We start from the raw sequence: 24686 nt of genomic DNA, 5'->3' as shown, positions 1-24686 counted from the left end.
AAGAAACCAGTAACTCTGTGTATGTTCTGTTCCTTCTGTTTTTAAAATCCCATGTATTATTATTATTATTATTATTATTAAACATTAGAAAGATTTAAAATTGATATTGATGGCTCCTGTTATTTCTGTGGAATACATGAAGAATCTATTGTACATTTATCTTACTACTGCTTGTACTCACAACTACTCTGGTCTAATGTACAACCCTTTATCGAGAGGAGAACTGGTTTCTCACAGGACAATGGCACTTTGCTTTACGATGAAGACCGCACCAAGGAAAAGGACTTCGTCTCTAATGTGCAACCTGTGTTGCTTTAGGGAAAATGTCACATTCATAAAAGGAAATGGACAAACAGCAAACCAACCTTCAAAGTCTTGCTACAGGAAATGGATCAATACAGCACCGCTACAAAGGGACTTCAGAACCTGTAGACAGTAAGAACGAGCTTCATTTTGGAAACATTTGTTTAATATTTGCGTGTATGTGTATATGTGCATAGAAAGTCAATATTTTAGTTATCCTCTTTATATGGCTTTATGTATATATATATATATATATATATATATGTTTGTGTTTCCCCTGGCTGAACCAATGTGTTGTGTGTATATATATATATATATATATGTTTATAAAACAAAAAAAAACAAACAAAAAAAGTGAACAGACTTTTCTCGTGCCCAACGCAGCACAGCGCCGCCCGGTGAGGCTCGACTGAGGCTGCGCGGTAACTGACATCTGATAGGCTGTTTGTGATCATGTGACACGGAAGCGTATTTAAAAACATACACCCGGGATCGGTTTTCCGCACACATTTAATGACTTGAACCGTCTGGGCAAACGCACATTGTATCAACACAGAGGCATCACGATAGTCCAAAGAGTACAGGTTCCTAATTATTGACCGCAGGAATCGAAGAATCGATAAACCGATCCTTAAAGCGAGCAGCAACTTCCGGCCGGTTGTCATGGCGGCGCCTTTTCAAACTCGCCGAGCCAAGCGGAGATGAGGAGCTCCACCGGCAGGCCGGACCCTCACCTACCGACTCGCTGCGAGTCCTACGCCGGATACACCCCGGTATTTAAGTCTGCGTTTTGTCACGAAACACCTTGTTATTTGCACGGAGTCGGAGTCCTCCGGCGTTTGCGAACGGCGTCGTCGGCTTGCCCATGCTAAGTCAGGCTCTGCTGCTAAGAGAAGCGGCGTCAGATCCTGGCCCTCGTCTGCTGAGCTCCACGACTCTTACAGATATTTCTCCTGGTGCAAAATAGATCTACTGTGTCCTTCCAGGAGGACAGAAGCCCCTGCGGAGGACGGGTCGATTTAGCGTGGAACCTGGCGTTTCTCTGAGCCCCGGGATGGCCCAAACTAAGGTAAACAAAAACACACACACGTCTGTCAGCAGCACCATCCGGGGTTTCCTCGTTTGTCATCGATTTTGTTTTAAAACCGCTGCATAAATTACAGTTTCCCGTAAACAACCATAAAACCGACTATTCTATCGCTCGTCGTGATTTTTCAATGCGGACACTTTTGACAGTTGGGCGCTTAGATATCTTCCCGTGGGCAGCAACAACACGATACGGAGGGAAATGCCAAACTTGTCACGACTCGTGTGGGAGCTGCCGGCCGACACTGGCGAGGAGACTTATTTACTTCCATTTGTTTTTTATTATTTGTCTATATTGAACATAAACAGTATAAACAAATAAACATGGCAAGGTTGAATCGACTGTCAATGAAACAACCGGGGATGAGAAAGCAAAGGACATAAGGACATTCGTTCTGTATGTAATCACAAGTTAACAGTGTGAAAGGTTTGTGAGAAATGTTTAATGCTGGACAAAAAAGAAAGTAAAAGAAAATAATTCAATAAATAGATAGATAAGTTAAAAAAAAAAAACTTGCAAGGGGAATATAACATATATTTAACTTGGTGGTTCACAAGAAATCTCAGACATCAAACTGTATATTTTTTGGTTTTTGGATTTTTCCATAAGTTTTAAGGATTTTTTTATATCATTCAAAATTGTTTATAAAGAACGTAAAATCGGGGGAACACTTCTGCACTCTGTCTTTGTGAATGAAGAACTTGGCCAGGCCTAAAATAACATGGACACATAGTTCATCTCTTTTGTTGCTTAAAAGTAAACCAAATGTTATATCCTCTCTTGAGATGGAAACTGGTGACGATGGAAAATTGTCTTTAACCCATTTTTGAGTTTTAGCCCGAAAGCCCTGTACTTTTTCGCATGAGAAAAATATATGGTCAGTGGTTTCAATGTTGTCTTCGCAAAATGTACAAATATTATCTTCAAAATTAAAGCGTACCCTCAATAATTCCTTAGATGGGTAGATTCATCATCATTTTGAAGTGGGTCTCTTTTGCCTTGGGGTTTGACATTACTTCCATTTGTTTTCTCAGCGTCTCAGTAGGAGCACCTATAGGCCTGATCAGCCCCCCCAGGTCAAGCTTGGTATTTGTTTTCCCCACATCAGCAGAGGCGGAAGGCGGAAGGGTTCTCAGGTTCTGAAGAAAATAAGCATGAGTTGTGAAAAAAGCAAAAATGGGGAAACGACACCTCAAATTCGAATGGAGTGAAATTATTTGGACATGGTCGGCCATGACGTAACACACCGTGTGTTCTTGGACACTGACAAATACAAGTATTGATTGATTGAAAGAGATCAACAAAGGTTTTAGACATTTTTTTTTTCAATACCAAAATTAAGGCCTGTTGGGATCTAAACATGTTTTATTATTGTGGTCTGTTTGGTCTCAAAGCCGGCATGTGCAGCGACGGTTTGTCACTCGTAGGAGTTGTAAGCCAAGCGTTTCCTGCACTTTCGCCCCTGAACCCCATCGCAGCAGGACCAAGACTGACGGTAACATTGTCATCTTTGGCGCACAGCTTTTATTCAACGAAGCCGTCCCCGTCAGCACCGCCAACCGAGCCACGCGTGTCGATCCGCCCGCCGCCCTTGTGATTGAGAAGCTTCTACCCCCCTCGGCGGAGCGGAAGAACGTGGACGGCGCCGAAAGCTCACTCGCCTTCAGCGCTCTGTCCGAGGAGAGACTCCTTGCAGCGGTTCAGCTGGCCAAGAGAGATCTGAGGAGAAGACGCTTCCAGTCACTGAGCAAATCTCCGCCTGAGCCTGCCGGCGACGTCGGCTTCTCAGAAACCAATGATGTCGTCGTGCTTCAGGTAAGTGGCGTGCATGAAGAAAGTTGAGAATCGGAGTCCACCTGCTGCTTGAACCCATCTTATTCAGGGACGTTGTCCGAGTCAGTGGCCACGTGTGTCCTTCCGTTGCAGGAGCTAACAACCAATCTGAGCAACACGAAGTTCACACCTTCCAGCCCAAAGGAGGCCGCCAGGCGTGGAGCCAAACCGTCAAAGGTCACGTGTCCCGGGCGCCACGGCTCCCCCGAGCCTCGGGCCGGCCGCTCCCCCCCCGCCAGGGATCCTGGCCCGAGGCCCGCGGAAGCAGCAGGCCAGCCTCCGCTAAGCAAGGAGATCCACAAGCTGCAGAATGAGCTTGAAAACTATATCCGGAAAGTGGAGAACCTCGCTAACGGAGGTAATGAGCATGGTGTGCCTGTGACCGCGGCCGTCGCAGCTCCCTGTGATTTAATACATTTAGCTTTTTATATCAAGGAGATCACTGAGCTCTGACACCCCCCCCCCCCCCTCCCCCCCCATCCAAACAATCATGGACTTTTTCCAAACGCGATTGAACTCCAGGGGAGAAGGTGGACGAGCCGCTGGATCCCGAGGAGCAAAGCAGGCTGGAGAGCCGCAGACAGAAGCAGGCCGCCCGCTGGGCTCGGGGCATCTACGTTCTCCGGCAACAGGTCCGACGCCCGGGGCAAACGCAAGTCTGACGTTTTGGAGGCTGTTTATTCTCAGTTATTCACACTTTGAATTGTTACAGGTCAAAGAGATTGAGGAGGACATGGAGAAGCTGTGCAGCCAGAACATGTGGGACGCCAAAAAGGTACGCCGCCATCATCCAGGTTTCATGTGAAATTTTCCGAGGACGACCGATTGAAACAGAAAAAGTCCCCCTGGCTCACTGAGACGGAGGAGGAGGATCGGACAGCGCGTGGATATTTGCTCGGCGGTTGTCGATGGATGATGTTTGCGATTTATTTTCCTATCCTTCTCCCAGTCCAGCACAGTGACCAGGCTCGCGGCTGCGCACCGAGGGACGCTGCGGGCCCTGCGGGCCGGGGCCCAGCAGCTGTCGGGTCCGCCTCACGGCCGGATCCCCCCTCACTACGGGGAGCTCGGCCGGCTGATTCGCCAGCTCTCTTTTTGCTCGGCCAGGGTACAAGCCGAGCGGGGTTCGGCCGCGCCCGAGGCGGCCCTCGGCATCCTGCGGAGGCTGGAGGTGAGGAACTGCACGGAACGGGAAGTGTGTGAATGATCTGCAGCCGAACTTACAGGGGCCGGATAGTTCTGCTCAGTGCTGGTCCGGCTGCCGCGCGGAGCCGGTCAACATTACGTTACATTCATCATTTGGAAGACGCTTTTATCCAAAGCGACTTACAAGAGCGAACGTTTTGCTCCCGAACTCGGCCGAGACGCAAATGATCGGCGCCGGACCGGCGAGGCCGAGTCATGTAGATGAGCGACTGGACTGCGGTGACAGTTACTCGGTGCGGTGACGGAGCGAAGAGCCACAGCGTCTTCCTCGATGGGACGCTTTCTCTCCACCTACATATCAGAGATCACCCGCTTCCACCTTTCTGTGTGGAGTCTCCACGCTCACCCCGTGTCTCCACGGGGTTCCTCCCGCAGTCCAACAGATGGAGAAGGTTCATCGGCGACCCTAAATTGTCCAGACGTGAATGAGAGGCCGGAAGGTCGAATGTGTCTCCATGTGTCCCTGCGATGCAGCGGTCCAGGGTGAACCTTCTCAGCCCATGGCAGCAGGAGCAGGCTCCAGCCCCCGGGGGCCCTGAGTGCAGGATAATCAGTATAGATGATAAATAAATGACCGAATGAGATTTGATGCTGTCAGCTGTTTATCTCTCGCCCTTGTCTTTGTCGAGGTGTTGAAGTGTAATCAACTTGTTTTGCGTTGAACCCCCACAGACTCTGGATTCTGCCTTCAGTAACCAGGAGATGCTGCAGAGGCTGCAGGCCAGAGCTCATCCTCCCCCTCAGGACGCGTCGCCTCCCAGGGCCTCGCCGGCTCGGCGACCCCACGGACCCCCTTATCTCAGAGGAAACACTCGCGGTAAACACGGGCTCTCCCAATAACCTGGAGTTTGAAGTTTGCATATGTTTTCCAAGTAGAGTTAGAAGGGCGTCCCGTCCTTTGCGGCTCCCCACCAGTGGTGCCTTTTTAGTCGCGAAACATGAAAGAACCGAGAGTGCGTCTCCCGTGCACGCCGTGCTCCCCTCAGGCCTCTGTGCAGCTGTGTTTTCGGCCCCCGCGGCGCTCCGATGATCACACCAAAGCGGAAGTTTGATAACGAGCCCCGAGGAAAGCAGGATCTTCGGTGGCCGTGCTTGTCCTCTGATGAGCAGGGAACTCCTGCTGGCTCCTATTAAGTGGAGAGGTGTCCTGCAGAGGAGATGATGCACAGGCCCACAATGAGCTCCTTTGAGACAAACGTCCCAAAGGTTACACCGGGTCCTCTTGTTTGGAACGCTGCAGGGTTCCGCCTGATCACTTATCTCCTGACACGCTCCTGTCGGCAGGGAGGAGGAGGAGGACGACGACCGTGACGACGGCGGCGGCGACGTCTCAGAGGCCCAAAACCACCCCTGAGCCGCAGAGGAGAGGAGAGCTTCTCCGGGCCGGCCTGCAGCTCCTGGACCAGCAGAGGGAGCTAAAAGCTTTCCAGAAACCCGGCCGGAGGAGCGCCGCGAGCAGAGCGAGGGCTGTGCGGCACGGCAGGAGCCGGGCCGGCCCCACCGCAAAGGTGTGTGTTATATTTCCTGTCGAATCGCACACGAGAACCGATCACGACGGCGTTCTCAAATGGTGACATGTCGGACCCGCGCACCCTCTCCGGCCAAGCCTGCCGGACTGTCCGGTCAGATGGTTCTGAGTTTTCTTTCGTCGGATGCAGGAGGCAGGTTTCCAGCAGCCCACGGTGTGCTCTCGGCTTCGGGTGAATCAGCTCCCTCAAAAAAAGCACTCTGTGCCCTGGATGCCTTCATCGCCCCGCCGCCCGCCTCCGCAGAGGTGAGCCTTTCATCTTCCTCCCATGATTATTCATGTTTCTGCAGAACCGCCGCACCCTGTACTTTTACACGGCTGTAATTTGCATTCACGCACCGCTGTGGCCCGGTGTGGGCGCCACGCGCCAGCTCCGGGACGCCACCGTCGTACGTCATGCGAGGCGGGAGGATGCTGGGATATCGGCCGCTCGGCCCGCCGGTCGTCCCGATCCTCATTTCAAACGAGCCAAAGGAGCTTTTCGCAGCCTTTGAAATCCAATGTAAAAGCGTTTTTCGGTGTGGAGCCGCGGTCCGGGCAAGATGCTGAGGAGCGCCTGGTGCCGAGACCGTCGCTTTGCCTCTCGTCGCCAGTGTCTTCATCAGAACCCCGCGGGCGCCGCTTCCTGTGAGCCTTTCTATGCAGCTGCACCGCAGACATGTCAGCTATGAGGATCTGAGCGGAGTCAGTTAGCGGGTAGAAGAATGAAACCTGTCAGACAAGGTCAATAACTGAAAGGAAAGTGTAAATGTAGATTGGAGCAGGTGATCGGCGCACGTTCTGCTATCTGTAGCCTCGGCCTTCCCTCGGCCTGCTTCTCCTCATCGCATTCCCTCCACAGTGTTTCCTGACCCCTCTCGTCCCCATGAACCAGGTCCCCCCAGAGAAGCGCCCCCGAGCCCCGGTGTCTCTTCTCCCCTGCGAAGCCCTCGGCCGACCTCCCCGGGCCGCGGCGGGCCGAGGCGGCGGCTCCAGCTCCAGTTCTCAGCTCCGAGAAGAAGAAACAAGCCCACGGTGAAACGTTGAGGTGATGGAAACAGAAAGCGGCGCATCGCTCGGGTAGATTCTGCCGCTTAGGCGTCACAGGACTTCTTATCCGCCCGGTGACGTCGGATCAGACCGCCTGTCGGCCGTCCGTAGAGGGCTGCCGGACTCGAACCCAGAGGATCCGTGAGCCCGGAAAGCCTTTTTCTTCTGTGTTCACAAAGTTATTTCGAAGCTCACCGTCAGATCCCACTTAGCCGCAGCCGCAGGCGAGGCTCCGATTCCAACTGAAAGTTAATTTTTCCCCAATAAATTAATCCGAGTGCATGCGAAATCTCAATCGAGGTCATTTCTCATTGTGACGGATTAATGGTCGGCCTGTTTTTATTGCCTATAAGCACCTTACTGAGGGAGCGCTCTCTCTACAGTATGTCTGGCTTCATCAAATATGAATGACCACGCCGGCGCTTTCCAATCAATCAGGGCCGAGCAGTCCGGTTCCACACGGAGAGATTTAAGAATGTTTTCTCAACCTAGCATCCGTCTGATGATCACCGCTTTGGTACAGAATGGCCTGGCTGGACGAGATGACGACGGAGAGGCCGACGGAACCGCGACGGCCGGGCGGAGAGGACGCTCGGCAGATCCCAGCGTCCAGGTAAAGTAGGTGAACGTGGCGCTTCCAGGGAGTCCAGCATCTGCGGGGTGTGAAGGAGGAGGTGGTGACGTCAGGCGTGTTCGTCCCCATTGAGACCTCGGCAAGGGGGAGCGGACGAGTCCCCGCTCGTCCGTACGGATAGAAAGTAAACCCATAATTATTCACGCGGCGTCAGCGGAACCCAGGTCGGCGTAACTCAAGGAAAGTCTAGTCAAACAGACGCGGCGAGGAAAAGTGAAATCCGTTGGTCAACACGGAGTGTGTCAGAGGTCGCTGGGTGCTTGGAGAGCGTGCGGTCCTGCTGGTCTCCACGCCTCGCCGAGCAGATTCCTGTCCTCGCGGCCGGCGGAGACCCCCGGCTTTGGGGCGGCACCGCTCCTTGTCCCGGCCTCTGATCGACCCCCCGGTCCTTCCTGGTGCGGCACGGTCACGCGACCCTGGATCCACCTCTGGATCCACCTCTGGATCCACCTCTGGATCCACCTCTGGATCCACCTCTGGATCCACCTCTGGATCCACCTCTGGATCCACCTCTGGATCCACCTCCGGATCCACCTCTGGATCCACACGGAGAAGGTGGAGGGAGCCCGGCTCCGTCCGTGAAGCCTTCCTGCACTCGGTGCTGCAGGAATGACCCGGAACGGGATCCACTGCTGAGCCTCTTCCACCCTCGGTGCACATGGGAACGTGTCCAAACACGCCGCCATCGATGATTCACCTGATGGACGTCGTGTTTCCTAAATGATTGCTCATTCTATATTTGGTACCAGCGGCCCATTCAAGAGCCCGTTGGGAGAGGAAGAAAATGAAGAGCAATCTGTGATGACCGGCTCATCAGAGCCTGAGAGGCTCGCAGATCGCAAGCAAGGAGGGAGGGATTTGCCGTGCACGGGTCGATACCACCGGCTTCTGCAAGATATGGAGTCGTACACAGTAATGCGGGGCAAAGTTTAAACCAGACATGGTGATGGTGACCTTTGACACCCCCCCCCCCCCCCCCCCCCAAAAAAAACAAAAAAAAAAACAAGACGAGTCTTAAAAGCATCCCTGCTGGGCCTCAGGAGGTGTCGGTGAACGCTTCCAAACACGTGGTCCATTCGGGTCCGACACCAGGGACACCAGGGACACCAGGGACACCAGGGAGCCCCCTGACCGCCTGATGCACCTCCGAGTCCTGGAGGGAATATCTATCGGAGTGAAAGACAAGTTTCACATAGTTTCAGGCACGAGGGTGAAACGCCTGCTCCTCGACGGGCTGATGGCCGGCCTGCTGCCCAGGCAGGGAAACTTCCTCCTCTGCACAAGCACTGACAGAGGAGAGCGGCGTGCACAGCTGGAGGGGGGCTTCAGAGGGGAAGCATCGCTGTACCAGAGATGTGTTCTCCATTGTGTGTGTGCGTGTGTGTGTGTGTGTGTGTGTGTGTGTGTGTGTGTGTGTGTGTGTGCGTGTCCTTTGTTCTCCGGCGCGGCGCCGTGGATGAAGCGTCCTCTCCGTGACCCGGACCCGTCAGACAAGGCCTTCGGTGGAATCCGTCCGGTCTGAAGTGGACGGACCAAGGCGTCTCTCTGGGTCTTCACTCGGCTGAGAACTCGGCGCTTCAGGTGCAGCAGCCGCGCTTCTCCTGGCGCCGCTCCGGTCCACGGTGACCTCCAACGGCTTTGTTTGTCGTGGAATAATGTTAGCGTTGGCGCCGGGGGATTTATTGCCAGGACAGAGTAAACTGTTGTCTTTAAAATGGTCCGTTTGGCCGCGGCTCCAGACAGTAAACTCAAAAACAACTCGCTGTCTAATGAAAGCTTATTGAAGGGAAATGCGAGGCATCAAAGTCCTCAAAGCAAAGTTCCCTCACTAGTCTGGTTTAATGGAGATCATTAATCTTCCCTCCGTGCTCCATCTTTCCCCGGAAACACAAGAAGTGTCAGATTTGGCTCCCGGGTGTTCGGCCCGCTGCTGGCGGAGCCGCTCTGGGGTTCACGGCGGTCCCCGTCCTCCTCCGGGGTCTCCGGCGCTCGTCTCCGAGAGCGCACGCTCTGCCGTCTTTCGCGACATTAAATGTCCGGGGTCTTGGCGGACCTGCCCGAAGGTTCTCAGAGCCTTAGAGCAGCGTCGCTCTTTGTGTCACCGCTCGTGATGTTCACAGGTCAGGTGATGGTTCCCCCGCCCGGTGGGCTCGGAGAGGCCGGCAGGAGACGGAGGAGGAAGCTCCGCCCCTCTGGGATGACGCGCAGGTCGGGGGACGTCTTGTCTTTCATTGAGCTGAGTTTCCTCTGGCGACCGGAGGAGAAGCGGTTCCTCTCTCGCTCTGACTGTGAGTGCATGTGTTTGCTTCCCCGTCAGAGCGGAGAACCCAGGAACCAGACCGGCTCTTCGGCCGCGAACAGGCCGCCTGGAGAGACGGCGGCGGAGACGGCGGTGAGCCACGCAGCTGTCGTAACGCCTCGCGGCCGAGTGGAAGGCCGCTGACGTGTCGCCCCTCCGTCCTTCGCAGCTACCTGGGCGAGCGGACGGGCCGGGCGAGGCCCTCCTGGAGGATCTGTCGGAGGAAAGCTGTCAGGAGGCGGACGTGCGGTCGGAGAGGCTGGCGGAGCGAAGGCTGCGGGCCCCCACCCTGGAGAGCATGCTGCTCCGCATGGAGGAGATCCAGGTGAGCGCCGCCGCTCGCCACACAGAGGGCACCGGATCCATCTTGTCTTCATGGAGACGCCTCTGCCCGTCGGTGTTCATCGGTGTGTCTGTGTTGAGCAGAGGGACCACGATGAAGTGAGGAGACGGTTCGCTTCCATCGCCTACTCAGACCTTCTGTGCGTGGACCCGCCAGGTCCTTCAGGTACGACCGGGGAATCCTCCCGGAGGAGACGCTCCGTCCCGTGGAGGCGGCGCTCCAACCGAAGCCAGTCGCCCATCTTCCTCGTCCCCTTGGTGACATGTGACCCCCGTCCGCCGTCCAGGTCCCCGCGGCCCCGTCCCGGCCTCCCGGCCGCCGTCCCCCCGGCCCATCAGGCTGACCATGCCGGCGCTGACGTGGAACTCGACGGCCGACGTTCTCCTGGAGAATCCTGTGGAGACGGGGTGGGTGGCTTCCTCCCCTCGCCTTAGTTCCCACCAGATGGTCTCCTCCTCCTCCTCCCTGTTCCCTTGTCTAGCTGAAGCGGTAGTTTCACGTGTCAGGGCTCGACCTACATAACGTCCTGCTCGTTCTCCGCAGCATATTTCCCAAGGTCGGGATTAATACAGCCGCGTCACGGTGACCATTGTGTGTCATGAAGTTAAAACCCTCTTCGCATCGATATTAATCGGGTCGATGGATTTCCCGGAGAGCTCTGGGTTCGCGGGAGAGTTCACGAGAACGTGTCCGCCGCCTGCAGACAAAGGCTCACGAAAGGCGAGCGTCACGGGAAGCGGCGGTGACTCGGCGGCGTCACGAGGCCGGACCAAGATGGCCGGGGTTTTCGGCTTCTCTCGCTCACTAAGTGACGCGGCGTCCTCCGGAAGCCGTCCCACAGAGCTCGGCTCCGTCCGGAGCTTCGGCTGCAGCGCCGCTCTGCTGAAAGCGATGACGGAGTTGGAAGGAAGACAAGAGTGGGAGGACGAGAGGCCGTCGGCTTCCACGGAGCTCAATCCAGCAGCCATTCGCTAATCGGCCACTTAGTCTTCAGATTCCCCGGCGCCGGTGATATTCTGTTTATCCGTCCCGCTAATGGCAGCGCCCGCCACGACCCAATCTGTCACCGCCGCCGTCCCTCCGACACGCACAAAAACTCCTCACGGAGGGCGGATTTATTAGCAAGCGGAGGTATTGCTCAAACTGGCGTCCCCAGACCTGCCAGCTCGCCGGCCCTGCAGCCTGTGGGACGAAAGACAGACGCGCCGATCCGTTTCCCCGTCCAAGTTCCGGCTTCGCTTCGAAACGTCTGGCTCTTCTTTTGAAAGGGATGCGACGACTTCAGGAAGGACAATTAAGTCCATACGGTGAAGGTGGTTGGACTGAAATCAAGCGCCGCGGTCCAAATTGTCAGCGTGTGGGAGGACTCCGGCTCTTACTTGTAGCATTATGTAACGGGATGCTTCTTTTTGAAATGGCTTTATCGGGTTTATTTCCATCTCCGTGCAACATGGACGCTGGGCTCCTCTGCTGGCACTGAACGCCGCACAAATACACAGTTGCTATTTATAACCGCTTCCCATCCCCCCCTCAGGGTAGGAAGTTGCGCAGCAGTCATTTTTGGGGATGGAAACCGTCCCCGCGCTCTGTGGATCCAGCGCCGGCCGCCGGGGTCGGCGTGGCGCGAGGCGCCGGAATCGGCCCGACACGAGACGTAAACACCATACGGATAGTTGAAAAGTTGTGAGGTGTCGGCAGCCGTAGTGAATCCGGCCTCCCAGAGATCGGCCTCGGGTGCTTTTCGTCGCAGTCGATGCACGTCGGCTTCTCGGTTACGGACATTCCGGCGTCCTTTGTGTTTGTTATGAGAAACGATGGCACCGGGCAGCGAGCCCCGCCCTCTGCTGTCCTTCTCCGCGGCCGACCGCGTTCGGCGCCGACGCCTCCGAGCGGGAACGCCGACGACTTTGGCGTGTCGGAACGGCGTCTGCGTCGGCTTCCCCCGCTGAGATTGCGTTGATCGACTCCGTCGCTGGACTGCGCCTGTCACGTGCAGCCTCTGCCGTGCGCGGGCTCGTCCCCACGCCATCCTTCAATCCGCCCTTCGCGCTCGCAGCGCAAACAATGGCATACAAGGGCGCCGAGGCCCTCCGGGCCGATGGCTGGATATTAAAGATTTTGGGCAAATCCATAACTAATCTGATGCGACGGTCACGGGTGTTAGAGAAAACAATGGGAATCCAGCTTAGACCGCATGAGAATTTGATGAGAAAGTTGTGGACTCACGGTAACGTCGGTAGTTAGAGGTGATTAAAAGTGCACGGTTTAATTTGTGGATGGCCACCGCCAGCTCCGACACCACCTAACTTCTACGAATAAAAGAAATTACAATCCGGTGCCAAAGATGTGCAGCTGAGTGGCTCTTGAGTGCGGCGCTGCAGTGCAGCTGACTCATCCAAGCAGGACGAGTCCCTCAAACACAGACGCATCCACGCCGCGGGGCGGCTGAGTTCCCAGAAGGGGAGGATTGGACCGTATTGGACCGTCTCGGCGCCGGATAGCCGACCCGAGCGGCTCCGGGAGGAGGGGCCGGAAGCGCTTCCGGCGGCGCCCGGCGCAAAGCCTCCTGAGATCACTGTGCCGTCTCTCAGAGCTCCGCGAGAAAATATACACCTCTTACAACATGAACGGCTCTCAGGGCAGATTTGCAATTCGCTTCAGGATTAGATTCAGAAGCGCGACCATCAGCAGGCCCGGCGATGGAGGAGAAGGCTTTGACGGAGCCGATAACACGACCCGCCTCGGCTTTGGCGCGTTTCTAATTCCGTCCCCTGCTCGCGCGCCTCCACAGTAATTCACATCTTCTGCCGAGAGGCTTAAAAGCGCAATCAAATATCCAAAATCCTCCCGGAGGCTTCGGCCGGCGGGTCCTTTGCCGCCACGTCTCGGACCTTTTCTGGGTTTGGACGCTCCTCCTCTCTGACGGCTCCGCCGGGTCACGCCCGTCCTTCACCTCCACCAGGCTCTGACTGCTGGGGTCTCTAGTTGCGCCGGTGGAAAAGGGCTTTCCGATGAGATTCAATCGGAAGAATCGTGATGATAATAGTGCTTATGATGAAAGCGTCTACAGGAAAGCGTGATGGGAGAGGACGTCCACTCCCAAGCACTGGAGATGACACTCCACTCTGGGTCCGTCCAGGATCCAGGGATTAGTCTGGGTTTGTTCCAGGACACGAGCAGAAGAACATCAGACCCTGAGTCCCGGGGTTTGCAGGGGAAACACCCGCGGTTGGTGTCACATCGTGCGACACGGGTGGACGTCATCTCCTGCTTGGCCTGCACGCCAAACTGCACGCCAAACTGCACGCCAAACTGCCTGCACTGCCACGTGTGACAGACTCCCCGTTTTGTTTCTGCATTTGGGATTGTGCTAATCCCCCTCAGTGCTGACGTCTCCTTCAGGCGCTGGAGGAGGATGGTGGTGGATCCTGCGTGCGTGTGTGCGTGATGCATGCACAAGAAGAGCATGATGTGTGTGTGTGTGTGTGTGTATGTGTTGTTTCAGCCAGAAGTTGTTTCTAATCCACATGTCGCTGCCTAGAGAGACAAATCAAGGGCTTCAGGCAGCAGGAAAACACACACACACACACACACACACACACACACTCACACACACAGAAACATAACTCCCCCCCACCTCCCCAAACACACAAAGGGAGAAAAATGGGTGAGCGAGGAAGCCTCCGGAAGCAGCCGCCTGTCGGTCTTTCGCCAGGGTTGATGTGCGAGTCGCAGGCTCGGGCTGATTCATGACTCGAGCCGATTTATTAGAAAGAGAAGAAGGGCTCGTTCTTCTCGCCTCGTTCTTTTCAGCTCGTTCTTCTCGCCTCGTTCTTCTGGGCGGGTCCTGTCCTCGTGTGGCCTCCACGTCTGATAGCGCCGTATTTTATTTGGCTCTGTATCTCTGTCCGTCGAGGCGGCCGCCGCACGCCGTTTCCGCTGTTTGCGTCCGTCAGCCGCCGCCTCTGGAGAAACATCCCCGAACCCTAATCTGTTATTCTTCCTGCGCTCGTGCACGAGGCCAGACAACGCAGCCGGATGATTTCATCTCTGGAAACAGGCGGAGCAGCAGATAAGATTGTTGTATCCATGGAGAGGAGGCTGCCGGGCCGGGCCGGGCCGGGCCGGGGCCCCGTCAGGTCAAATGGATCCGCGGAGGGATGAAAGAGCAGCTGTGCGCCGCCGCCGCCGCCTGCATCCCACGTCCCCCCCCTTTGTGCTCTGGAGCACCCGTCCTTCAGGACGTCCACTGGCTCCATCGGGGAGGTCAGGACCTCCTGCTCGCCAGTGAGAACACAAATACGTGACGTCAGAGGGGCCGTTCTGGATCTCCAGAGGCCGAGGCAGCGGGAGGAACCTGACCCTCCCCCGCAGGCCTGCTCGACGCGCCCGCGCCGGAATCAATCTCTTTGCTTGAAGCCGCGGACGCATGTCGGCGGCGAGCCGCATGCAGGAAGCACTTGGAGCCTGAAGGTTCTCTGCAAGCTGGAAGTCAAGGGCTCGTGGCGCAGATGTTCCTGCTCAGAGCCTCAGGCCCGCTTTGGCTTCTGGGAGGTTTGAGACCCTTAGAAAGGCACCAAACCTTCTCATGATGTTTTTCTCCTGAGGCGTGGAACGCATCCTTTCAGGAGTAAAGGCTCACAACGTTCCTGGTTTCATGTTGAAGATCAATACCCGGCGTGGTCACGGAGGCCCAGGGGTCGCCGGTTGGAATCCTGGCCGCGCCTCATTAACAATCCCTTCCTTCTCACCGCTCCAAGTCCAGCCTGGTATTGATTTTCCCCGCCGGTCTCCAAAGCTCCCCGGAGCGTCGCAGAGTTTAGCTTCACCCACCGCCGTCTTCCTGGGGCCGTCGTCAGGCAGCCTCCGCCACTTCCTCAGATATCGACCGCCATCATCCTTTTTAAACACCCGTTCGTCCGGAGCAGCACGCCGCCGCTCCGCGCCGCCACGGAAACACCCCCCCGTTGAACCCCGATAATGAGTCCTAAAGCCGCGGGCCTTGTGGACCAACGGCGGGACGTCACCTGGTGTTCGCCTCTGAACCGTCCTCCCTCCGTCCCAGCGCCGCCTGCAGAAGGGGGACCGGAGAAAACCCGCTCTGTCCGCCTCCGGAGTCACACTAGTAACGTCAGGACTCGGGCCGGACGCCTCGCGTTCGGATCGCGCGTGTCGAGCGGTGCTAGTTTTAGCTGCCTCTTCCTGCCGCGGCGTTTGGAAAGAGATGAGGTCCTGAAAGTTTGGCTTCCGGGGAGTTTCCCCGCAGAGACGTCCCGGATCTCCGTCCGGAGTTGCTTGCTGGTCCCGCGGAGGCACGGACCGGCACGGACCGGGCCGAACGAGCGGTCGAAGGAAAGGCGGGCTGCGGTTTTTGGAAAAGGCACCAAGAGCCCCGGGTGCCGTTGGGCAAAGATAAAGGAGAAGTCTTTCCTTCCTGCAGCGTCGCACTACGTTCGCCCCCCGGACGCCTCTGCAGCTGGAAATGGAGGTTTCTTCTTATTCTTGGCCGCAAACCGCCGGCCGCCCCGACGCAGACAAGTTGAGCCGAGGCGGCAGCGCAGCGGAGGCTCTGCTGTGGGAACTGCTGCAATGCTAAATATAGCACAGCGAGCGGCGTCGCAAGAAGCGAGCGACTCTGCCCTCGACAGAGGATTATAGAAGGCCCGGCTGAGCCCGGCTGAGCCCGGCCCCCCCGGAGCGAAGGGCGGGAGAGGGAACGGACCCCCGGGTTCATCCTCATCACCGCGCACATATTCAGCAGAGTTGGCGCCGCTCTCCGTTGCGGTGAAGGCGCCGTGTGGACGGCGGCGGTAATAAAGAGGTGTCGTCGTCTCCCCACAGCGTCCTGTCTGAGAGCAGCGCGGCGGAGGAGGACGGCCGGCCGGCCCCGAGCTGCGTCCCTTTCCCCTCGGCGGCGGCGCAGAGCGGCGGCAGGACAGTTCTCAGTGTGCCGGCCAGCATGCTGAGGAACCTCCGGCGCCAGCGCCAGGACCAGGACCGGGACCGGGACCGGGACCGTGAGGCCCGGCCCGGCGGCTTCAGCCCCTGGGCCGTGGCAGAAAGGTACCGGGGGGGTTGACAGGTGGACTCGCGCTGTATGAAGACACGGAGCTCAGGCCGCTCCTGGGATCCGGTCTTCTTCTCTGCCACTCGGAGATGTGGTTTAGAGCTGAGCAGGAGACGCAGGATTATGTCAGTCACCTTCACGTCTCTGCCGCTCGTCCCTCAGAACCGGCGTCCTCCTGCCCCTGCAGGGCGCCCGGGAGGGCAGACGCTCGAGAAGAGCCCTCGCTTACAGTTTCTGCCCAGGCAGAAGGTTTTTCCCAGACGTGGGTCTCCTTTTGTCCTGAGTGCTGCTGAGGGAGCGCACGGTCCAGACGCCGGCGTGCGATCGGACGCGGCGAGCCGTGCGGCGTTTGTGCAGATTGTTTGCAAGGAAATGGAAAGGAGTGGAAAAACTTGAGCGCAGCACAAACCCAGACAAGCTCCTCGGAGCTATTCTTAGTTTGGAGATCCTTAACTCTTGGATGCCCTGCGACGTCCACTCGTTTCCCATAATCTGGGCCCACAGCGGGGGAGGGGGGGGGGGGGGGGTCGTCTCAGCACTGGCTGTGTGCCGCACAGTTCCTTTAAATCAAATTTTATGTCTGAGTCATTGTTTAAAAACCCCTCTCTGTGCAAACCCCCCCCCCCCCCCCCCCACACACACACACACACACACACACACATACACCGCTCCTTCGTCAAAGCTAATGACTGCTGGTGAGGAGAAGCAGGCTGAGAGGACCATCAACCACCAGAGTCCTGCTCAGGGACTCTACTTTTACCGAAGAGGTCGGATTTGTAAACCGGAAGCTCTGAGTCAACACACACACACACACACACACACACACACACTCACATGTTACCAGTCGTGCAGATAAGCTACAAATATTAGCATCGGCACCTGTTGGAATGAGAAACCCTGACAGGCTTCTGGCGGTGGCTCTGTATCGTCGCCGGTCCTCGTGGTGCTTCTAAGGCGCTTCGAGAGGAGGCGGGTGCACGGAGGAGGCGGGTGCACGGCTGCCGCCGTCTCTAATCGGCGGGACGGGGTTGTTGCGCCAGCACCTGCCGTTAGCCAGCGATATCAAGCAGGGCGTGTGTGTGTGTGTGATTGCTGCCACGCGAACCCTGGGAGTCACCAGCCGCTCACACGGGAGCCGCCATGACGGTGCCGCCAGCCCTGGTTCTACTGGTTCCTCCCGGGAGAGCGAGGGCGCCGGTTTGAATCTGACCTCATGTGCCCTTCCTCTCCCCCAGCCTGGCCGAGGAGTTCCTGCAGGAGGCCCTGGCTGACGTGGCGGCCGAGTTCCAGGGCGCGCTGGAGGAGTGCGCCGAGGCCGTCTTCACCTCGGAGTTCACGGCCGCCGGAGGATCTCAGGCTTCTCAGGCGGCGTGCACGCTTGGTACGCTTGGTACGCCTTGAGGGCGACGGACTCGGGTCACGAGGTCACGGCGTCCTCGGGACTGTCAGATGCAGTGTTTGTTTTTTTTAACTTTTATCTTCCGCCTATTTATTCCGGGGACGTACGGAGACGCGGGCGGCTTCCCGCCTTCGTCCGGGTCTTGTCGGACATTTGCACGTGATGCGACGGTAGACGTGCACTTCCAGCGCCGGTCCCGGTGGTTCCTGCGTATCTGTGATTGTATTCCAGTCAGAAAATTAGTTTAGATAAGCTTTGAGAGACCATTACGACGTTAGAGAGGATTATGAGATTAGCGCACTCCCCTCGCCCGTCGTTTAAATCTCCCTGAGGATTACTCACATTGTTTCCACGCTGCAAGACGGAAATGAATCGAGTGAATATGGAGGCCATATGGAAGCCAGCGGCCGAGGGCCCGATCCTTTTAATTCTGAAAATCACTTTTCTCCCCGACCCGTCGGAGCGTCTAATCTTGGCTTCCGGTCGCCGGGGGCGGCGCTGACCGGCCCGCCATGAGCGTGGGAGACGGGCGCGTGCGAGGAGGCGACGCTTCCGTGACGCCGTGTGAAGTCGTGGCCGTCGCAGAGACTCCACGGCGTCCGAAAGACCCGGAGACGGCTTGGACTCGGTAACCGTAGCAACAGGAAAGGGGGCCGTTTGTAGGGAAATGATTCGACTTTCCGTCCAAACCTCCCAGACCCTTCAGGATCTTCTCCAGAGGTCCGAGCAAAGGGACCGATCCTGTTGAAGGACACCTTCCGGAGGCGGCCGTTCCTGCCTCAGCACTCGGACTCGTTTCGGACCCCGCTGACTGCGGCGACTCCATGCTGGACTCCACTCTGGACTCCATGCTGGACTCCACGCTGGACTCCACGCTGGTCGTGTCACTTCCCCACAGGTTGTGACTCCTGATATTGTCCTGGTTTTCATGAATGCAAAGGAGCTGCTGGGTTCTTTAAAGCAAATAAAGGATGAATGCATCTTTTTTGAATGTCGATGGTCCATTTGTTACTGGGGTTCCACGCCTGGCCGAGGGGTCTGGGGGCCGAGGGGTCTGGGGGCCGAGGGGTCGGGGGGCCGAGGGGTCGGGACGTCACCATGCAGGACTAGATCTCCAGACCCGAGGCTGACTTGGGATCAGACTAGTTCTAGCGGGGAAGCCTGAGCTGGAAGGGCCAGGGACGACTCTGCGCCCCCCCGAGGGCCCGACAGCGGGCGGGCGCATCAGCCTTCCTGAAACCAGGTGGTTTCCTCAGGAAAAACAGGGAGGGATTGTGTTTTTCAAACCATTGTCGTCCATCTTTTCCTCTCCAGACATTCTTCCTCCTGAAAGAGGAGCAGCGTCTGGAAGCTCCAGGTAAGACCGTCGGTCACCGCGCTCTCCATGAATGCTGGAGTGATTCACCCCGTTGCCTGATCTCCTGGAGTACCAGGGCTCCGACCTTGCCGCCGGTCCGGGCTGACTCATGGTGGGAGTTATTTCCAGGCGGAGCCACACACACATGCACACACACACGGGGCCGACGTGCACGGTTTCGGGGGAAACGTCCGCCGCGCAGCTTCCAGAGATCCCGAGATGGACGGAGCTCTCGTCGCCGGCCCGTTGAGCCGAGACGCCTCCTCATCTCTCCCTCCGACAGCCTCTGGCCAGCAGAGGGACCTGGTCTTCTCGTGGACCTCAAGCTGCTCAGACACCAGGAGCTCAACGCCCTTCATCACTAACCTGCTCTTCAGCTCTCCTGTGGTTCTGTTCCCAAGAAGCGTCTCCACCAGGAGGGGACGCGTCAAACCCAGGTGGGGGTCGCAAGCCAACGAAGACCAACCCGACATCTCAGTGCAGAGACTCCGACCGCGAGGCCCGTCGCAGATGTTTGGAGAGCACGAGCGACCATCTAACGGTTGCTGCTCAGAGCCGCTGACCTCGCGGAGACACTTTTCTCCCAATGGCCGATCGTTTTTGTTTCCCCAAAGCGTGGAAGGCTTCCGCGAGCGCACCGGAAGCTTCGCCGTGTCGAGCTCGTCTCCTGCTGAGAACAGGGCCGCCCGTCCACACGTGAACTCTGACACGGCGTCCATTTCCTGCACTGCGACCTGCGGTGTGAGAACCTCGGAGAACCCTGGAGAACCTTGGAGACCGTGGCTGGAAGCAGGCAGCTCCAGGACGGTGAGCAGACACGAGTCAAGGAACAATAGGACTGTTTTATCAGCTTCCATTGTGTGTGTGTGCGTGCGTGCGTGCGTGCGTGCGTGCGTGCGTGCGTGCGTGTGTGTGTGTGTGTGTGTGTGTGTGTGTGTGTGTGTGTGTGTGTGTGTGTGTGTGTGTGTGTGAGACAGAGATTAAGTCCCAGCCTGCTGGAGTGGTTCTGGACTTTGATCTTGTGGTCTCAGATGGTTTTCCATCAACCTTCTGATGCTCTCCAGGAACCCAGGGCTTAGAAGCAGATGAAGGAGCTGGTGTGTGTGTGTGTGTGTGTGTGTGTGTGTCACCGGTGCAGGTAGAAGATCTGAGCCACATATCCTCCAGGCCCAGCAGACCCGCTCCAGGTGACCTCGGAGCCCGGATCTTCCTGGAGCCTCCTCGCCCTCAGGAGGTTCCTCCGGGAGGCGGGAGACGCCTGGTGGCCCAGATGTTTGGACGTGGGTTCACCTGGTGGACACGCGTGGAGAAGACCGGGGTGCGTTCAGGTGGACGGAACGGTGAGTTGACCTGCTTGCGAACGCGGGGAGACGCCGGTGCGTTCGACGGCACCGGAACAGACTGGCACCGGGTTCAGGGGAAAGAGGGGACCGGATCCGCCTTCGATCACCGGCGATCGATCCGTTGCGATCGATTAGGGGACCGGTAGGTGGGGGCTCAGGGGAGGGCCGGTAGGAGACACCTGCCGGGGAGAGGAAGAGGAGGAGGAGGAACGGGAGGAGGAAGAGGAGGAGGAAGAGGAGGAGGAGGAGGAGGAGGAAGTCGAGCCCTGAAGTTGGTCCGCTGGAGGCGCTGCAGCGGCTCGGAGACGCGGCGGCGGCGGCGGCGGAGGAGGAGGAGAAGCGGCGGGGACGCGCGATCCGCGGCCACGACGAGCGAGCGTGTCCGCGCAGACACGACCAGCCGAAGCATGTCAGCGGCGGGCGGAGCTGGCCGGCGCCCCGGGACGGCGGCCGCTGCCCTGCCCGGAACACACACACGCACACCGGCCGCAGTCCGTCCGCAGCCCCGGTCCGGGTGAAGCGGAGTGGAGGATCCTTCTGCACCTCCTCGTCCTTCTGCACCTCCTGCTTCTGCACCTCCTCGTCCTTCTGGACCTCCTCTTCCGCCCCCCCCGCCACGCAGCAGGGCGTAGAGGTGCAGCCGGCGGCGCCGCGGACGGACGCGGATCCGCTCCTTCGAAACGACGCGCCGCGCACGGCGGCGGCGGCGGCAGAGGACGCTATGTCACAGGAGGCGAGAGGCAGAGGTACGGGCGTGCGTGTGCGTGTGTGTGTGCGTGCGCGGACAGGTACGTGTCGGAATGCGCCGCAGTGCTCGGCGTGCGTGTCTGCCGCGTGTCCGTGACCCACGCGCGCCGGGGGAGTCACGGGAGGGAGCGGAAAGTTTGCGCGGATCGGAGGTCCGGAGGAGCCGTGTGGGTCCCGGCGTGGGAGCTGCTGCGGGACACGGTGGAGCGTGGAGAAGGAGCTGGAGCTCCTCTCAGACCAGAGCAGGTTCTCACAGCCTCCCCCGCCGTGGGCCAGGAGGTCAGACCTTCTAGAAGAACCCGCCAGCCGTCCGGCCAACCCTGACCAGGCCTCGGCCCTCTGACCTTCTCCACCGGGCCGTCATCACACCAGTGAAGGAGAAGGAGAAGGTGAAGGAGAAGGTGAGGGAGAAGGAGAAGGTGAAGGAGAAGGTGAAGGAGAAGGAGAAGGAGAAGGTGAAGGAGAAGGAGAAGGAGAAGGTGAAGGAGAAGGAGAAGGCGGCTCAGGCTCCTGCAGGTCTGTTCTGCTCCTTCAGCACAGATGCGTCTCCTCCGAGGCGGCCGCCTTCACGGCCCCAGCAGGAGAACCAAGCGTCAGAGAGGTCCATGTCCGTGGGAGGATCTCGGAGCCGGAGCCGCCCAGAGGGGCCGCCGGGCAGGGAGGCCGTCGCGTTCAGACGCAGAGACGACCGCGGTCCAAGACGCCGGTTGAAGACGGGAAGGCCAACGCCGGAAAGACGGCGACGCGAGGTGGAGCTGACGCGTGGGTGTTTGGTGCAGATGTTCCGGGGTGTCGGTCGGACAGCGGCGGCGCAGCTCAGTGAGCCCCGATCTTCATCCTGCTCGCTCTCTGCGGCGCCGGGAGCCAGGGGGAGCCAAGGGGAGCTCGGCCGCCGCCGGAGTTAAACAACACGCGCAAATAAATGGCTTTCATTATCTTGGTGTGTGTGTATGTGTGTGTGTGTGTGTGTGGGTGTGTGGGTGTGAACTCGGCGTGACCGTCTCCCGGATCACGGCTCCGCCAGGAGTCCGACCCGGATCCTCCGGGTCTCTGCTCTCCATCCCAGCTGGTTTCTATTTTTAGCCGGCTGCCAGGTGGAGCTGCTCTGCTGCCTGCAGAGGCTGCAGAGGCTGCGCAGACGGACGCGCAGACGGAAGCGGGTGTTTGGAATCTTCTGAAGGAGCTCTGCCGGGGCGTCTTCACTGCCATGGATCAACGGAGCTGCCGGTCTTCACCCTCGCTGACCTCGCTCCGCTGCTCCTCCATGACTATCTTCTCCTGGTCCTTGACTCGGGCTCCAAACAAGACGTTTAACTTGATTGGCCGCGCTCGTGGCCGTCGGTGACCGAACCCCCGTTGGAAACCACATCCCGGAAATCCCGCTCTGAAATGCGGCGACCTCGCAATTCTGTCAGGAAATATGACGGGGACAAAGCGAGCAGCCCGCCGTCCTCCATCAAACCCCCGTTCCGTCTCCCTTCCTGCCCGCCTGGGTTGGATCTGCTCGACCAGACGGGACCGACCGGTGAAGCCACCGGGCTCCGACTCAGAAACGGGCCCGGCCACGGTAGCGGACGTGGGCGCCGTGCGGCCGACGGCAGCTGCGACACAGGAGGCGTCCCGGCGAACGGATGTTCGTCAGCGTCGATGAAGGACACTCGAGGAAACGCATGAAAGAGTGAATGAATGAAAGCGAAGTCTATGGAGAGCAGAGAGCAGAGACGGGCGCTCAATAGTGGAACAGCTGGCAGGAAGGGGTGAAGAGTGTGTCGCTGAGGGAGTGTGTCGCTGAGGGAGTGTGTCGCTGAAGGAGTGTGTCGCTGACGGAGCCGCTCAGCGCCGTCACGATGTTCTGCGTAGCTCAGGAGCCGTTGGTCTTCAGAGACGATGGCTTGGCTCTGTGTAACGTAAACGTACCGTTATTGGCACCGCTCTTGTTCCGGTTCTTGTTCCACTCTTGTTCTCGCCGCTCTCCCGCCATCTTCACGCGACCACCTCCGTCCACAAGACCTCCGGGACGGAGCTAGTCTCCGTCTTCTTCCTTTCAGCCGCTGTAGCGTGGAAGAAGGTCCTGAGTGGAACCCCCTGCGCGCCAGAGGACCTGAGTGTCCTCAGCAGGTGCGTTCTGCTCTGACCTTTCACCGCGGGGAGCGCGGATGTCGTGCGACCGGTCCAGTTTATTGTTCACGCGAAGCAGCGGGTGCTTCTGAGAGCCGCTCTCCTGGATGAAGCTGGTCGCAGCCGTCGGGTGCAGCTGTTCGGCGCGGCGTCCTCTGAGAGCGAAGGTAAACCTGTGAAACCTCCGTCCGTGGTCTTCTTACCGTGGGCTCTCAAATCCATGTATTGTAAAGATCAGGCGGCGGCGCTGGCTGGAGATAAAGCCAGCGATAAAGCGAGCTCGACCCGAAGCCGACCGATCTGTAGATCCTGTTTACCCGAGAGGTTGAGACGTCGTCCTCGGCCCGACCGTTTGCCCTCCGTGGCTCATCGACGTGATGCTCCATGTCTTGGAGTCAGTGGAGACCCCGGTGGCTGGTGGCCGGTGGCCAGTGGCTGGTGGTTCAGTGGCCGGTGGCCGATGTCTGGTGTCTGGTGGGCGATGTCCCGCTCCATGCTTTGTCTGCTGTTACCTGGGCAGCAGCAGAGGTTTTGAAAATGTAACTATCCTGTTTGCCGACTCTCCATGACACTTATTGACATTGCGGTGATTTTTCCAGCCCGGACGTTTCCTCCGCCCGCCGTCCCGTGCGCCAGCGGAGGCGTTCCGGTGAGAATGTGCAGGCGGCGCCCGTGTCTGGCGTCCGGCCGGCAGCGTCGTGTTCCTTCCTGCGGTGGGAGGAGCGCTAAGCTCCGGCCTTCCAAATGAAACCGGCGTGAAGCGAGACGGCTGTTTTGGATCTTCAGCGGAAACGCTCGGGGCTGCCGGCGCGTCGCATCCGGGTTCCTCTCCGGCCGCGAGTTGAACCGTGAGTTGGCGCCGCGGCGTCAGACGGCCCGCCGGCGGATCGCCATCTTGGCGTATTGCCGCCGGAGGTGTTTGTGCGCCACCTGAGAGGCGGCGTGTTCCGGTGATAAATGTTCGCTAAGCGGCGGCGCCGACGGCCGAGGGTCTGAGATGAGAGCGCCGCTCGACGAGCGCCCCCCCGTCTCCCCATCTGCTCCCCGCTAATGCATGCAGCCCGTGACCTTTGTGTAGGACTTGATGATACAAAACAGTGTTAATTTGGATTTAATAGCTGTTTGTCATGGGGAGGCACGCCGGCCCGTATCTGCCGGGGGAGCTCGCAGCAGCTGCCTGCCGCTATTTAAGGCTGCAAAGAAAACAGGGGGAGGGGGCCCGCACGCCCGCCCGCACGCCCGCCCGCCGGCCAGCCCGCACGCCAGCCCGGACTCCCGTCGGGCCGGCGTGGCACGAATCACAAGAAGCGTTTTCTCACGGCCGCTGAGACGTAAACCTCTGCCGCTCACGTGGGAAGAATGATAAGAGCCATAATAATAATGATGGTGCCGA

The 24686-nt window shown here is 58.3% G+C and overlaps 2 protein-coding genes across 6 annotated transcripts in view; both read left to right on the top strand.

Annotated features, from left to right (window-relative positions):
• The first annotated feature begins 752 nt into the window (after positions 1-752).
• Positions 753-18700, top strand: kiaa0753 (KIAA0753 ortholog). Of its 3 annotated transcripts, XM_086164474.1 has the most exons (19): positions 753-1076; positions 1290-1372; positions 2912-3205; positions 3317-3581; positions 3746-3855; positions 3936-3998; positions 4173-4394; positions 5102-5246; positions 5714-5937; positions 6088-6203; positions 6832-6984; positions 7510-7599; positions 9741-9828; positions 9938-10012; positions 10089-10244; positions 10346-10427; positions 10549-10669; positions 16104-16325; positions 17565-18700. In XM_086164474.1, the coding sequence occupies exons 2-19, from the start codon at positions 1358-1360 to the stop codon at positions 17728-17730; spliced, it is 2607 nt and encodes an 868-aa protein (XP_086020600.1). In that variant the 5' UTR covers positions 753-1076; positions 1290-1357; the 3' UTR covers positions 17731-18700. The 3 variants fall into 3 exon arrangements, with proteins under 3 accessions (XP_086020600.1, XP_086020603.1, XP_086020602.1); XM_086164477.1 differs by lacking the exon at positions 16104-16325; XM_086164476.1 differs by lacking the exon at positions 753-1076 and having other exon boundaries at positions 1088-1372.
• A 1973-nt stretch (positions 18701-20673) lies between these two features.
• pitpnm3 (PITPNM family member 3) overlaps positions 20674-24686 on the top strand; it is a 48357-nt gene continuing 44344 nt past the window's right edge. For all 3 annotated transcript variants that reach the window (XM_086164326.1, XM_086164323.1, XM_086164325.1), the window contains exon 1: positions 20674-21174. In XM_086164326.1, coding sequence (XP_086020452.1) covers positions 21150-21174 — 25 coding nt within the window. In that variant the 5' untranslated portion in view covers positions 20674-21149. The remainder of the gene's footprint in view (positions 21175-24686) is intronic.

Source organism: Fistularia commersonii, chromosome 18 (genome assembly GCF_037954325.1).
Source record: "Fistularia commersonii isolate RoL2024-O1a breed Wild chromosome 18, RoL_Fcom_v1.0, whole genome shotgun sequence".
NCBI classification, from domain to species: Eukaryota; Metazoa; Chordata; class Actinopteri; order Syngnathiformes; family Fistulariidae; genus Fistularia; species Fistularia commersonii.
This window is presented reverse-complemented; position numbering and strand designations above follow the sequence as displayed.

Excerpts from the sequence above, each read along its gene's own strand:
- kiaa0753 (XM_086164474.1), top strand. Across the intron at positions 10,428-10,548 it reads GGACCCGCCAGGTCCTTCAG|GTCCCCGCGGCCCCGTCCCG; the intron begins GTACGACCGGGG and ends TCCGCCGTCCAG. Across the intron at positions 10,670-16,103 it reads GAGAATCCTGTGGAGACGGG|CGTCCTGTCTGAGAGCAGCG; the intron begins GTGGGTGGCTTC and ends GTCTCCCCACAG.